At 22.6% G+C, this 16,226-nt stretch overlaps 1 protein-coding gene across 1 annotated transcript; it reads left to right on the plus strand.

Annotated features, from left to right (window-relative positions):
• Positions 1-159: 159 nt before the first annotated feature.
• Positions 160-15,560, plus strand: LOC127283627 (nuclear pore complex protein Nup133). The gene is made up of 19 exons (XM_051308618.1): positions 160-397; positions 606-945; positions 5,295-5,612; positions 5,733-5,903; positions 5,984-6,113; positions 6,317-6,499; positions 6,578-6,737; positions 7,447-7,615; positions 8,159-8,318; positions 8,491-8,603; positions 8,833-8,939; positions 9,027-9,243; positions 9,368-9,511; positions 9,869-10,070; positions 10,733-10,892; positions 12,345-12,540; positions 12,840-13,034; positions 14,832-15,054; positions 15,245-15,560. The coding sequence occupies exons 1-19, from the start codon at positions 303-305 to the stop codon at positions 15,376-15,378; spliced, it is 3,417 nt and encodes a 1,138-aa protein (XP_051164575.1). The 5' UTR covers positions 160-302; the 3' UTR covers positions 15,379-15,560.
• The last annotated feature ends 666 nt before the right edge of the window (positions 15,561-16,226 follow it).

Genomic DNA, 16,226 nt, shown 5'->3' on the forward strand with positions numbered 1-16,226 from the left:
AATCTCATTGGTGAAAATATGGCGCGTTTATTTAAATATATTGAAAAAATACACAATTCAAATATACGCGCACTTTATTTCGACCAATTGAAAAATATTGACCAAATTGACACATGCGCAGAATATAATCTGTTTAAAAATTTAAAAGGCGGGTATTTTGCCGTCATCGTGCAAACATAACCTTTAAAAGCTTCAGTCCGGTAATTACGTATTTTGATATATTTGTATTAATTAATTGTTTATAGTTTTTTTTTTGAAAATATTGTGAATAAATTAGTTAGGATTTCAGTTAAATAGTGAAAATGGATCGCAAAAGTATTGGAGGTTTAATTGGTAAAAGTTTTAATTCGCCAAGGAAACGAGTGCCAATGGTACAATCTTTAAAAAGGAATAGTTCGTAAGTTAAAAAAAAAACGAATTTATTATTTAAAAACAAAGAATAGAGATTTGTTAGAATAATGGAACTTATTGTTTTAAACAATTTCAATCGCTATAGTATATATGGATTCTTTATTGTTATTAAATTTTAGGTTATGTTATCGAATGCGGAAATTTTGTGATTGTTTTTGTATAACTGTTAAGTTATTCTAATATTGTATTTTTAGAACTTTGAGTGTATCAGGACGTTCAAATCAATCGACACAAATTATTTGTCGAACGGCTGGTCATATAGTGGAAAATTTTGGATCATCTTTGCCGGTTTTGGTGACTGAGGCATTGACATTTGTTGATCGAAATGCCGCTGTCAGTGTTGGAATTTCAGTTGACGGATGGGTTTGGCTTGTTTGTGGACGACGTTTACTTGTATGGCAATGTAAAACAACAATTCACGATGTCAAACAAAGGCGAACATTCAAAAGTCAATGTCGCGAACTTCTTTTGCCACAAAGTGATCTTGCTCACAAAGCAGAATGTATTGCAGTTTGGCTACCACAAGGACATCAGGTTTGAATTATTCTTTTTATTTAGAATTAATAATTGGGCATATTTCTAGAACCTTTAACTTTAATGTCCCTCGCATATATTTTGGTAATTTTAATAAATTTTTCGTTGGTTTTTGTTGGAAATATTAATGCTTGATACAATCAATCATTTCCAAAAGATTCCACTTTAATTTATTAAATACATAAATAATTATTTCAATTTTAATACGCGATTTTTAACAATGTCTACTTGTCCTTAACCATACTTTCTGATGCTTTAAACGATATAGTTTTAGATTTAATAAAAATTACTAATTCTGAAATATTGTTTTTCAATGTTAATTAATCGGTGAACACATTTTCGCAGGGAAATTAATATTTTATTAATTGTGAAAAAATTTATAAGCTTTTAAAAGTTGTCCCTCACTTTTAACCTTTTCAACCGTAATCATCGTATTAATGATTTTTCTTTTATAAGACAAGCGGCACGTTAAAATAACTTATGGGAAATCAAAGATCAAGTTACTATAATTATTTTGAGACATTATAAATTAAAGTGCTTCATGTCTTCAAAAAACTATTATAAGTTAAATAAACGAAAACACGCGAGGACAAAATTTGAAAACAACCGTAATACGAGTGATACTTCATGAAAATCATATAAAAGTATTCGAAAAGTACTTGTATATATTTTCACATGTGCCATTTAACATCCCGTGAATGTGCTTCGAGAAAAAATACTTTATTGCAAAGATAATGTAAAAATATTCATCAATTACGGTCGACCGTAATCGACCGAAATTTTTTAGAAAGAAATTGTTATGTACGAAGTTGCCGATTATAATTTTTTTTATAGAAACTGTCATTAATTATTAAAACCTGAAGGTTAAGTTTTAATGTTTATTTCGAGACACAAAAATGGATCCAAAAAAATTCATTCTGAAAAAAGATAAGATGCGAGAGAAAAGAAAAATAGAAAAGGAAAAAAGAGAAAAGAAATTGGAAAGTTTACGAATATTAAATTTAAATAGAAAAAAGTCTATGAAAATCGTATGGTAAATTTTAAAAATTACAATTTTACATTTTTAAAACAATTCACTATAATAAAAATCTATTTTAAAATGTAATGTAAATATTCAAATAAAAAATTTATATATCTAGTTAATTTTTGACACATGCTTTTATACCCAGTGCATTATTTCAGTATTTTATTATTCATATAAATATTGAAAATATTAAACGAATTTTATTGCTTTTTAAAATTATAACCCCTTAGAAAATTCCCTTCAACTGTTTTTTATCCTAAAAAGCAAACACCTGTTGAATATTTTTTTGTTACAGGTTAAAAATAATTCTCAATTTTAAATATTTATAACTTTTTGAAGACAACTTGTTTTATCTGTCCACTTGTATAATTGGAAAGCTTAGTTCTTGAAGTTTATGTAGACAGAGTTTCAATACTGTGCTCAAAAAAAAAAAAATTTTTTTCTTATTGAAAAGTTAAAGGTTTCAAAGATATGCCCAATTATAAAAATTATTTAAAAAAAAAAATCCGAATAATTTTTTTACCGTTTTGTGCTAATTTTTACTGTAAAAATTTGTTGAAAAAAATAATAATTAGGACTGAAATTTCAAAAAAAGCATTTTTAAGCTGAGAAATTTATTCAAACTACCTAATTCAAATTTAAATTCAAAAATCTATTTTTTACTCCAAAAACATTCGAAAATTATTATTTTTAAAAACAAATTTCATGCTTAATTATGCTTGTAGAATTTAGCACAAAATTTCTTTTTTGATAAATAATAATTTCTGAATATTTTTGGAAAAAAAAAATGTTTTATTGAATTTAAAAATTGAATTAATTTTAATAATTATTTTTATTATATATTTTTATTTTTTTTTTATTATATATTATAATTAATTAATAAGTATTGTACGAATTTTTTTTTGTTCTGGTCTTTCACAATTGTTTATTTTTAATGACATATATAAGTGTCATTTGTCTGCTTCAAAATGTGTGTTTTTTTTTCAATTTTGAGTTCCAAGTATTATTTTTTCAAAAAAGTTTTTGCAGCACAAGTTAAAACTAGCATAAATTAGAAAAGAAATTATAATTTTGAAAAGAAATGGCGTAGCTAAATTTTTTCTCGTAAATTATTTGTTTTTTTTTTTTTAATAAATATTTAAACGATAAATTTAATAATAAAAAACATAATATTATTATCAAATTTTTCAATTAAAAACTAAGTCCAAGAATTTATGCTTTTCAAGAATTCACAAATTCGCAAAATATAAAATGATTAAAAATTATATTTTTATAAAAACTTTATTCTTTCTAATTTTCATTAAATCAAAACTATTATACAACATAATTATTGTTATTATCAAAAATTTCTGCATAAAATAATTCTTTTTTAAATGAGTTTTATTTTCTTAAAAACCAAAATTTACTGTAAAATTTAATTATATACTTTCTGTATGCGTAAAAAGTTATCACAATTTTTGCTTCTAGTGAAAACACTGAAAAAAGTAGAAAAACACGTTTTTCTAACTTTAAATTCATTCCTTGGATTATACGACTTTTTTTTAACTTATGTTAATAAAATGCGACTTTTTCGACTTTTTTTTTAAATTTCTTTAAAAAAAAACGTTTAAACAAAATACGTTTTCTAGTATACACTGTAGGTCTTCTTCAGATCTTCTTTTATTTAACAAATTTTTAACTAAAATTCCTCACATACATTATCACAAATTCAATTATCTTAAACTATTTTTTAATTAAAATTTTTATAAAATTTAATAATTGTTTATAATTTAAAAAAAATTAGAAAATAAAATTACCAAAAATGTTTAATTCACAATCATTTCAAATTTAATTATTATTGCGAAAATTTCAATTATTTTTAATGATTTTTATAATATACTTCAAAAATTCAATTGTCTGAAAGTATTTTTCAATTAAAAACTTTTGGAATTCAATTTTTTTATGTGATTTCTAATAAATCATCATCAACCGAAATCATTAAAAATTTCTCTTATTATAATTATTGTCTGAAATTTAACACAATCTTTTGAAATTCAATTATTTTCAAAAATTTTAATTTAAAAGCTACTAAAATTTAATAATATTAATTAATAAAATTTTCCATCTAAAATTTTTGGAAATTTAATAATTTCAATTATAACTCTCCTGAAATTCAATTATTTTTAATGATTTTTATAATATTCTTCGAAAATTCAACTATCTAAAACCATTTAAACTTAAAAAGTTTTCAAATTATTGTATTTTTGTCTGCAAATTTCTAATAAATTTTTTAGTGAAATCATCAAAAATTTAAAATTAAAAATAACTTAAAGTTGAATCAATTTCAAAAATCAAACTTATTTGATAAATTAATTTTAGTTCTGTAAATTTAATTATTATCTGAAAATTAACAAAATATTTTGAAATTCAATTATTTCTAAAAAATTTCTACTTTAACTCTTCCAAAATTATTATTATTAAAAAAAAAAATTTTATTTAAATATCTGTAAAACTTAATTAAGTATTAATTGCTGGAATTTTTTTTTTGACCACCAAAATTAAAAACTATGGCAAAAAATTTTAATTCGAGTAAATTGCTTAAAAGCAGATTTTAAAACATTATAAAAAAATTAAATTCTTCAAAAATTTTTAATTAAAAATCTAAATTGTAAATCTTTAAAAATTCTATTATTTTTAAAAAATGTTATCTAAAATTATTTGATAAATTATTTTTAGTTCTGTAAAATTTAATTATTGTCTGAAAATTAACAAAAATCTTTTTGAAATTCAATTATTTCCAAAAATTTCAACTTTAACTCTTCCAAAATTATTATTTAAAAAAATTTTATTTAAAAATCTGTAAAACTTGATTTTTAATTCGAATAAATTGCTTAAATAAGTCTTTATAAAATTATAAAAATGGAATTTTAATAATTTTTTTTTTAGAAATTTGTCTTACAATTAGCTCTGCAATTAGTTTGATTCTAAAATATTCGTAATAAATTTCCATGATAATATTTTTATAGAATTATTCTCATTACAGAATTAATAAAATAAATTTAATATCTAATAACATTAGTTATTTAAAGTAAAATATTCATTAACCAATTAAATTTTGTTGAAATAACAAAAATTTACTTTCTCGAAATTTTTTTTGGAATATTAATCGACTTTTTTTTGTGCCTTAAAGTCGATCCAAGGCTTGCAAATTTTTAAATTTCGATTATAATTCATTAAAAATAAAAAAAAAAAAAAAATGTTTATGTCAGGGAAATAAAAAAATTTTTTCTCGTGGCAACCTTTGATTTTAGAAAGAAATTTTTTTTAATAAATATATTTTGTTTAGGTTCCGAGTTGTATGGCAGTTTCTCCAGAAGGAGTTGTCAGATTTTGGACAAGTGTATCTCACGAGGGTTCCTCAGTGGAAACAAGTGCTGAACTTGCTGGTCAAGAAGTCGATTGTTTGACACATGTTCCAGGTCATGGCTGTATTCTTGCAACGACAACTTGCACTGTTGCTCTTCTTCAGCCACAATTTGTTAATGGAAAAAATACAATTTCATGTCGAGTTCTACGTACAAGTCAAGGATGGCTTGGTGGAATTGGCCGAAGAATGTCATCACTTATTTTCGGAGCAATTCCACAATCTCCAGTTACAGAAACGGTAATTTTTAATGAAAAATTTCTTATTTATCTTTTCTGGAAACTTGGATTGATATTAACGTTATTAATTTCTTCTGAATTTACTTTTATTATTATTAATTTTTCTGCTTTTTAATTTCAGAAATTAGTCAAGGTTGTTTGCACAAATTTTACTGACAAAGGTTCGAGGGTTTTAATCCTCGCCGGCACTTCTTTACAGTATTGGTCCTTTCCACAAGGTGAACAAGAAAAAATGGAATTTGAGGAGGATGTTGGTCAAATTGTATCACAAGCATTTCAACGAAGAATTTGGGTACGTTTTGAAGATTAAATTACAAATTAATTTTTAAATTAATTTTCATTTGGATTTATTGATTTTTGTGAAATTTTTAGGAATCAAGTGCTTGCAGTCCTCAGAATATGGATACGTGGCTAATTGATATGCAACCTTACGAAGAAGGAATTGTTTTATTTGTGGCTGCTCACAGTCCAGAAGTTTCTACAAAGGTTCATTTTGCTATCGGTAAAATAGTATTCAATTTTTTTTTTTAAATATATAAATAAACCTACATTAATTTTTATTGGATATTTTATCATAATAATTGACAATTCTACATATAAAATTTCTAAAATGGTTGAATATACTTTTTTTTTTATTTTGATAACGTAAAATATTTTTAAATTCTAAATAGTGAAATTAAAGTTAAATAAAAATTTATTTTTTAGGTTTTGTTCCTCTGAATGGAACAACATTGGGAAATGCATTCAAATGGTTTATGCCAGTGAAACTTGGTTATTTTATTTATAACGAGAATCCAGTTTGTTTGGATATTGTTTTGTCTTATCGTTTCATTCTCTCTGGATGGGAGGCGATAATTTATAATGAGCACAATGTTATTATAATAAACAGTGAGTTTTTAGTTGAAATTTATCCTTTAAATTTAAAATTAGTTTATTGAGAAATTTTTATATTTTTTGTTTTTTCAGCACTCGTTGAACATGAACAGGATAAAGTAGATATCGTGAGAGGTGGTGAAGATAGCATTCTCGGTGGTGCTTTATGTTCGGGAACTCCCGTTTTGTTCACTAGAAATCTTGGACTTGTTTCAATTATACCAAATGATTTTACAACTCAGGATTTCAATGCGTAAGTTAAATAATTCAATTTAATTTTAAAATAATTTTAATGAAATTTTTTTCCAAATTCAATTATTATTTTAAACTATTTTTCAAAAAAAATTTTATAAAATTCAATAATTGTTTAAAATTAAAAAAAAAATTCAGAAAATAAAATTACCTAAAAATTTCAATTCAAAATTCACTTGAAATTCAATTATTTTCAAAAATTTAAATTTTAAATCTTTAAAAATTTAATTATTTCTAAAATTTCCCATCTAAAACTTTTTGAAATTTAATAATTTCAACTATAATTCTTACGAAATTCAATTATTTTTAATAATTTTAATATTTTCTAAAAAAAAATTTAATTATTTAAAAAAATTTCAAGTAAAAACTCAAAAATACTTGATTTATTATTGATATATTATAATAATTATTATTATTGAATTTAATTAAGTTAATTTATTATTAGTAAATTTCCATTAAATTATCAAATATTTATATTTTTTATAGTCTTGAATTTATTGAATTAGTTTTTCATTTTTATAATTTTTTTAAAGTAGTATTTTGCTTATTTCATTTTGTTCAATTGTATTTTGTTTTTTCATTAGTTTTTTAAATACTTATTTATTTTCTTTTAGTCACTTAATTTAACAAATTTTTTTTTTTTTTTATTTTTGCTATGCATTTTACATAATTCTGTTTAATCGACATTTTTCCATTTTTCCTTTGTGCAGAAGTTATTCGGATGTTAGTGCAAGTGTTGATTACAGTTGTAACGCAAGTATGGCTGGTGAAAATTTTTATACGATAACAAGGAATGAGGAATTACAAGAAATGTTTTGTAGATCAGATCCTTGTGCACAATTACGAGCTGCATTTCTTCTTCGCTTACGTCAAAACAAGGTAACAAAACAGAAATAACAACTATAAAAGAAAATGAATGAATAAAAAAATGAATTTCAAACTATAACTCTTCAAAAATTCAATTATTTTTAATGATTTATTATTTTAATATTTCTTTAAAAATTCAATTATTTAAAAAAAAGTTTCAAATAAAAACTCTAAAACTGAATTGTTGTCAGAATTTTTATTAGAAATTTGTCCTACTTAATTAAAAAATTTTTAAATTTACGTTTTCGATTCTGAAATATTCGAAATAAATTTTCTTGATAATATTCCTATAGAATTATTCTTATTAAGGAATTAATAAAATGGATTTAATATCTAATAACATTAGTTATTTAAAGTAAAATACCTTATTAACTAATCAAAATAAAAAAAAATCGACTAAAACGACTTTTTTTGCGCCTTAAAGTCGATCCGAGGCCTGAAAATATTTTAATTTTATTTTTTGTTACTATTTTTGTATTGTTTAAATTTTCAATTAAATGAAATTAATTTTTTTTTAATATGTATTAATTTTCAAAATATGTACAATATTTTTAGGCACAATGCGAGGAAATTCTTTCTCAACTATTTCCATTACAAGAAGAACCAGTTATGGATATTGATGCGAATCTTGATACTCTTATTTTAAAAGTGGCAAAGGATTTAATTGACGATTATCCTGCAAATGATCCTCGATGGACCAATCATCGTGATTTATGTAAGTTATAATTTTGTTTTTTTTTTCTTCTAATTTATGGCAATTAGATTAAATTTTTTTCTCTTTAAACTTTTAAAAATTAAATTCATTAACTGTGAAATATAATTACATTTATTGTATAATTTATAGAATTATAATTAATTATTTGTAATTAAATTATATTAATTTGCAGCAATGACGTTAAATTCCGTTACATCAATGCACATACCTCATCAATTGGAAGCGAAACAAAAAGCTTTAGATCTATTTATAACATTTTTAAAAGAATACGGATTATGGGATAGAGTAAGTGATTAAAAAATACACTTTTTCTACAATATTGTAAACAGTTTTTTTTTTTTTCTTATTAAATTCGAAATAAACAATTATTATAAGAATCTAGTAAAAATAAACTTTTAAATAAATAATAATTCATGAGAATTTTTGAAAATATTCAAATAATTTGTTAAAATGTAAAATTTTACAGTTTTGAAATAAATAGAAATTGATAATTTTTTTTTTTTTTTGTTTTTAGTTCTGCGCTGTTTCATATAGAGGAATAATTATGTCGACATCATTCGTTTTAGCTGAGTACGCTGAGAAAATTGTCGCATCTCTATCAATTTATAATATTCAACAGAAGTGAGTAAAGAATTATTTCAAAATTTTTGAAAATTAATAAATTAAATTTAAAAAAAAAGAAATTAATTTAAAAAAAAAATCATTTAGATTCGCAGACATTGTCGATGCAATAATAGAAAAAACTTTAAAGCCAGAAGCATACGTTTCGGATGAACTTAGCTCGCATGATATTTTCTATCGAGAAGTGAGCACTGTTCATAGATTTTTGCCAAATTTGGTAGAAAGTGCAGTTGAAGTGACACAATCAGAAAGGCCAACACTTCAAATTGCTCAGTATATAATGCACATTAATTCCATTCTTTTGGTAAGAACTTGTTTTTATTTTAACTTCTTTTTTCTTTATTTTTGCTAACAAGTAATTGTCTCTTTAAAGAAATATTACGTTCATTTGAAATTAATTTCTTGAAATATATAATTATTTTCATTAGAGTATATTGCACGAAGTTGTAAAATATAGACAGTACAATGCAGAGAGATTTGCACCTTCACGATGTTCAAGTGGAATTGCCGAATATCTTCCATGGACGGCTGCTACAGGAAAACACAGTTTAAAAACTTGTCTCAACACAATGGTTCGTAAAACAAATGGATTATCATTTTTTAATGAATTAAATAATTGCATATATATATGGAACTTTCAACTTTTCAATGAAAAAAAAAAGGTTAATTTATTCTATTTCACACTAAAGTCGTTGCGGACTTTTTTTTTACAAAATTTTAAAAATTACGAATCTTATATTTCGTAATAATAATTTTTGATATACTAATCATTTTTGACAATTTTATTATTTAATAAAATTTTATATTTTTACCTTCATTGACCTTCATTTCAAAAAAAAAAATATATATAGATCAAATAATTAATTATTTTATGAAAAAGACCAAAGTATTAGATGAAAATTAATTTATTAAAATTATTTTTTTTTCAGCAATCATTAACACTAAAACACGGTGTTGTTGGAACCAATGATTCATCATTAAGAAATGTATTATATGAACAACTAGTCAGCCTCATTGATTTAATACTCGATGGACGAAAATGTCATTTAGAGAGTATTCGTGGAACTGAGAAATTTGAAATTTTACTTAAACAATACGAGACAGAGCGAACCAATTTAATTCAACCGCTTGGTAATTATTTTCTTTTTCATTTTGAAAATCAGTTTTAAAAAACGCAATGAAAATATAAAAATTTTTTTTTTTTTAATATTCTATTTAAAATTAATAAAAATAAACATAAGTTTTTAAAGATTAGAGAAATTTATTTTAATTCAATTTCTTTGCTTTATGGTACAAATTTATTATTATCCGAATTATTATTTAATTAAATTGTTATTTGACTGAATTTTTAATTAAACAAATTTGCATTAGACCAAATTTTAATTAAAAAATTTTCGTTTGTCTTAATTTTAATTTTTTTTTTTATTTAATTAATAAAATTGTTTAACAAAATTTGCTTTTCATCAAATTTTCCTTTGATTTTTAAATAAATTTTTATTTAACAAAGTTTGACAAAATTTTCTTTAAAAAAAAATTTTAATGTAACCAAATTTGTACATATTTAACAGAATTTGCAATTAACCTTACTTTTGATTGATTTTTCATTTAATTGAATTGTTATTTTGCAGAAAAAAAAATTGTAGAAATTCTGAAATAATTAAGAATAAACTTTTTAAAATAAAAAAAAATAACAGAAAAATTGATAAATATTTAATGATTATTATTAATAAATAATAAATACTTAATGTTTAAATAAATTTTTTAATTTTAAATAAAATATTTATCTTTTGCAGTTAAAGAAGAACAATATGAAAATGCGGCGATGCTTGCTGAAAAATATTACGATTTTGCAGCTTTGGTTCAAATTTGCGAACTAACGAATAATAAAACTCGTTTAGATAATTATATGGAGAGATTTGCTTCACATGATTTTGTGGGATTCCTCTTCTCTTGGTGAGTCTTTCAAAAATTTTAATGGTAATTTTTACTACTAATTTATTATTCGCCTATTCTCATCGTTAATATCTAAAAAATATCATTATTTTGAATTCAATTCCTTATTTTTTTTTTTAGAAACCTTTTTTTTTTATTTTGAAATTTTAATAAATTCTTGACAAAAATTGTATTTCTTACATCAAAAGAAATCGACTATCTTTATAAAGTATACATTTTTTATCAGAATTTATAAAATTATTCTTATTGCATAAAAAATAATTTATAAGTTAATTTTAAAATAATTAGTGCGATTCCAAGTGAGATTTTGACTTTTTCGGAGTAGGTTAACCGATTGCAATGAAACTTTGGAATTTTGTTATATATAGTAAGACTAATCTTTAACGTAAATTTCAGCCTAAAATATTTGTTAGTTTACGAGATTTGCAATAATAACAAAAAATTTAAAACTGCTATATCTTCCGTTCTAATAAACGGATTGAGGTCTACTTTTTTTTAAAATGTCAAGGAAAATGAGAGGAATAAATCTCTTTCAGAACATTTTTTTATAATTTTACAACTAAAAAAATTATTAAATAATAATTGAATAACTTTCGCGCGACTAACTAAAATTCAATCACTTAAACGCTAAAATGATCTTACCTGTGTTTTCTTTAATGTTCCAAAGGATTTTTATTGTAAATGTAAGTTTAACTTAAGAAATTTTATTAATTTATTAGTATAAACAATTGAGATTTCTGCTAGTTGACGTGCAGACGACATTGCGCACGCAGCATTCTCACATAGCCAATTTAGTCCACGAATCACGTCAGTTGGCTATGTGAGAATGCTGCGTGCGCAATGTCGTCTGCACGTCAACTAGCAGAAATCTCAATTGTTTATACTAATAAATTAATAAAATTTCTTAAGTTAAACTTACATTTACAATAAAAATCCTTTGGAACATTAAAGAAAACACAGGTAAGATCATTTTAGCGTTTAAGTGATTGAATTTTAGTTAGTCGCGCGAAAGTTATTCAATTATTATTTAATAATTTTTTTAGTTGTAAAATTATAAAAAAATGTTCTGAAAGAGATTTATTCCTCTCATTTTCCTTGACATTTTAAAAAAAAGTAGACCTCAATCCGTTTATTAGAACGGAAGATATAGCAGTTTTAAATTTTTTGTTATTATTGCAAATCTCGTAAACTAACAAATATTTTAGGCTGAAATTTACGTTAAAGATTAGTCTTACTATATATAACAAAATTCCAAAGTTTCATTGCAATCGGTTAACCTACTCCGAAAAAGTCAAAATCTCACTTGGAATCGCACATTAATAATATTATCATTATTAATGAAAAAATATTATAATAATACATAATAATTGATAACAATGAAAGCAGAATAAAATAATGGAAAATAAAATCCAAATTTAAAAAAAAAAAATGAAATGAACAATAATTATTTAGGTATGTAAAAGACGGACGACAAGGTCAATTAATTGAACGATGTAGACGAGGTGGGGCTCCTGAATTAACAGAAAGATTATCTGAACATCCCTCAATATCTTGGGTGCAAACAGCATTAACTGACGAATTACGTCTTGCTGCAAATACACTTCATTCATTAGCCACTCAAGAAAATGAACTTGTTACCAGGAAAAAAGTAATTCATACAAAAATATACTTAATCAACATTTTAATTTAGAGAACAAAAATTAATGATATCTAGTTTTAAATACGATTTTTTTTTTCTTTATTATGAATATTTAACCGATAAGTAAAAATTATTTAATAAAATCAAGCATAAAAAGATTTATGATAATAAAGAATTTAAATACTAAAATTTTCAAATAAAACAAATTTCGAGAAACTTATTAATTTAATATTAGTACTTGAACATTAAAAAAAAAATAAAATAAATTAGAATTTCTTTGGAAATTTTATAAAAATTTACTATTTCAGACGATGTTATCGCTTTCAAAACTTGCTTTATTGGCATCTAATGAACCTGAGAATGAAATAAAGGATTGTACCAATAGAATAAATAGAGAACTCTCTCTAATTGCTCATCAGGAAGATTTACCTGCTGAGGTGCTTGCTACCTATGGATACGATATTGATAAACTTCGAGTACTCACGCCAACTGAGCTTATTATTGTGAGTAATATTTTTTTTTTAAAAAAGTAATTTCATTATATTTCTATCAAAGTCGTTGATAAATTTTTTTTTAAATTACGATATTTTGCAAGAATTATTTTTTTTATGGGCATATCTTTGAAACCTTTAACTTTTCAATAAGAAAAAAATTTTTTTTTTTTTTGAGCACAGTATTGAAACTCTGTCTACATAAACTTCAAGAACTAAGCTTTCCAATTATACAAGTGGACAGATAAAACAAGTTGTCTTCAAAAAGTTATAAATATTTAAAATTGAGAATTATTTTTAACCTGTAACAAAAAAATATTCAACAGGTGTTTGCTTTTTAGAATAAAAAACAGTTGAAGGGAATTTTCTAAGGGGTTATAATTTTAAAAAGCAATAAAATTCGTTTAATATTTTTAATATTTATATGAATAATAAAATACTGAAATAATGCACTGGGTATAAAAGCATGTGTCAAAAATTAACTAGATATATAAATTTTTTATTTGAATATTTACATTACATTTTAAAATAGATTTTTATTATAGTGAATTGTTTTAAAAATGTAAAATTGTAATTTTTAAAATTTACCATACGATTTTCATAGACTTTTTTCTATTTAAATTTAATATTCGTAAACTTTCCAATTTCTTTTCTCTTTTTTCCTTTTCTATTTTTCTTTTCTCTCGCATCTTATCTTTTTTCAGAATGAATTTTTTTGGATCCATTTTTGTGTCTCGAAATAAACATTAAAACTTAACCTTCAGGTTTTAATAATTAATGACAGTTTCTATAAAAAATATTATAATCGGCAACTTCGTACATAACAATTTCTTTCTAAAAAATTTCGGTCGATTACGGTCGACCGTAATTGATGAATATTTTTACATTATCTTTGCAATAAAGTATTTTTTCTCGAAGCACATTCACGGGATGTTAAATGGCACATGTGAAAATATATACAAGTACTTTTCGAATACTTTTATATGATTTTCATGAAGTATCACTCGTATTACGGTTGTTTTCAAATTTTGTCCACGCGTGTTTTCGTTTATTTAACTTATAATAGTTTTTTGAAGACATGAAGCACATCAATTTATTATGTCTCAAAATAATTATAGTAACTTGATCTTTGATTTCCCATAAGTTATTTTAACGTGCCGCTTGTCTTATAAAAGAAAAATCATAAATACGATGATTACGGTCGAAAAGATTAAAAGTGAGGGACAACTTTTAAAAGCTTATAAATTTTTTCACAATTAATAAAATATTAATTTCCCTGCGAAAATGTGTTCACCGATTAATTAACATTGAAAAACAATATTTCAGAATTAGTAATTTTTATTAAATCTAAAACTATATCGTTTAAAGCATCAGAAAGTATGGTTAAGGACAAGTAGACATTGTTAAAAATCGCGTATTAAAATTGAAATAATTATTTATGTATTTAATAAATTAAAGTGGAATCTTTTGGAAATGATTGATTGTATCAAGCATTAATATTTCCAATAAAAACCAACGAAAAATTTATTAAAATTACCAAAATATATGCGAGGGACATTAAAGTTAAAGGTTCTAGAGATATGCCCTTATATGTTTCTATTGGGTGATCAAAAATTTTTTTTAAGAAAATCTAAAAGATTTTTTTTTTACAAGAAATTTATTTTTTTTATTTTTTATTTTTTATTCTTGAATTTTCAAAATTAGTATTTCAACGACTTTTACCAAAATTAAATGAAACGAATTTTTCGTTTATTTTTATTTTTTCAAAATAATAATTTTATGAAAAATCTCCATTTTTTTATTTTCTAGTTATATACTTGTGAGGAAAATGATGGCTCTAATGAGTATGATTTCAAGAAGGCACTAGATTTGTTAGATTTTGTCGAGCAGGAAGAAGAGAAAGCATCATTAAAATTGAGAATATGGGCACGAGTTGCACGACGAGATAAATGGGATATTGTCACAAAAAATCCAGAGCAACAAGTACAAGAGACATTGTTCTTTAAATTAATGGATCTCACTCATTTTATGGGTAAGAATTAAAGGAAATTAAATTTAATTACATTTTCTCATTATTATTTCCAATTTAACTGTCTTTAAATTTTTTTTTTTTAAATATGTAATTTAATTTTAATTTTTTTATTTATAATTTTATTTATATTTATTAACTTTATTTTTCAATTCTTGAAAAAATTAATTGATAATATGAATTTTATTTAAAGGTAATAAAATCGAAACTTTTCTTCCATCGGTCGATTTACTTCTTGCCGAACAAGAATTAGGAGATCTCGCAGCTTCCAGTAATTTTCAATATCTCATTAAGTTAGTTTATGAATACGCTTATCATAATTATTAATTTTTATTAAGACAAATATTGTATAATTCAAAGATTTCATAATAAATTTTCATTTTTACAAAAAAAAAAAAAATTCTTTATCAATGTAATATATTGAAAGTAATTACTGATTTTACTAAAAGATTTTTCTAAATTAAAAAATTTGTATTTTTAATTAAAATAAATAAATATATTGTTTACTTTATGAGTATTATCATTTTAAAAAATAATAAAAAAAAATTTCTTTGTAAAAACTAAATAGAAAACATTTTCGGTAAAAGGAATTTTTGTTTTATTCATTCCATATTTTTGTCGATAATCGCAAAAAAAAAATGATGATCAAATTTTTAAGTTTCAAATTATTTTTATTCTTAAAGATAAAATTGTGTTTGTACTAAATTTGAAAAAAAAACTTATAACAAAATATGAATGTAAATAACAAGTAAATGACGTCTTATTGTGCGATAAATATTAATTAGCGTTTTAAAATAACAATATTTAAAAAAAAATTCATTAAGTAGAAAATTGAATTAATATAATAAAAATCCAAAGTTTCCTATCCTTATTTTTTTTAAAAACAAACTCTAAACAAGTTAATATAAAATGGCAAATTTTAAATTTTCGTTGATTTTTCGATTTTAAAATAAATTTTGGCTCAATTAACACATTTTTTAGCTTCTCTATTAGTCTGTAACAATTTTTATCTCATCTATGAAATTATTTAACTTTTTCTTAAAAATTAATTAAAGTACTTTTTTGTATAACTAAAAATATATTTAAAATTGATTTCATCAAAAATTTGAAAGATCCAATTGTACAATTTTCAAAAAAAAAATTATTTTGAATTAAAATTTGTTTCTAAATAATAA

The sequence above is a fragment of the Leptopilina boulardi genome, unplaced genomic scaffold, assembly GCF_019393585.1.
Source record: "Leptopilina boulardi isolate dan_hultmark-lab unplaced genomic scaffold, ZJU_Lbou_2.1 LbouV2_310, whole genome shotgun sequence".
Classification (NCBI taxonomy): Eukaryota; Metazoa; Arthropoda; class Insecta; order Hymenoptera; family Figitidae; genus Leptopilina; species Leptopilina boulardi.

Bases quoted from the DNA above. Each gene is read 5' to 3' on its own strand.
- LOC127283627 (XM_051308618.1), top strand. From the start codon at position 303: ATGGATCGCAAAAGTATTGGAGGTTTAATTGGTAAAAGTTTTAATTCG. The intron at 946-5,294 runs GTTTGAATTATT...TATTTTGTTTAG, and splicing joins GGCTACCACAAGGACATCAG to GTTCCGAGTTGTATGGCAGT. The intron at 9,512-9,868 runs GTTCGTAAAACA...TTTTTTTTTCAG, and splicing joins AAACTTGTCTCAACACAATG to CAATCATTAACACTAAAACA.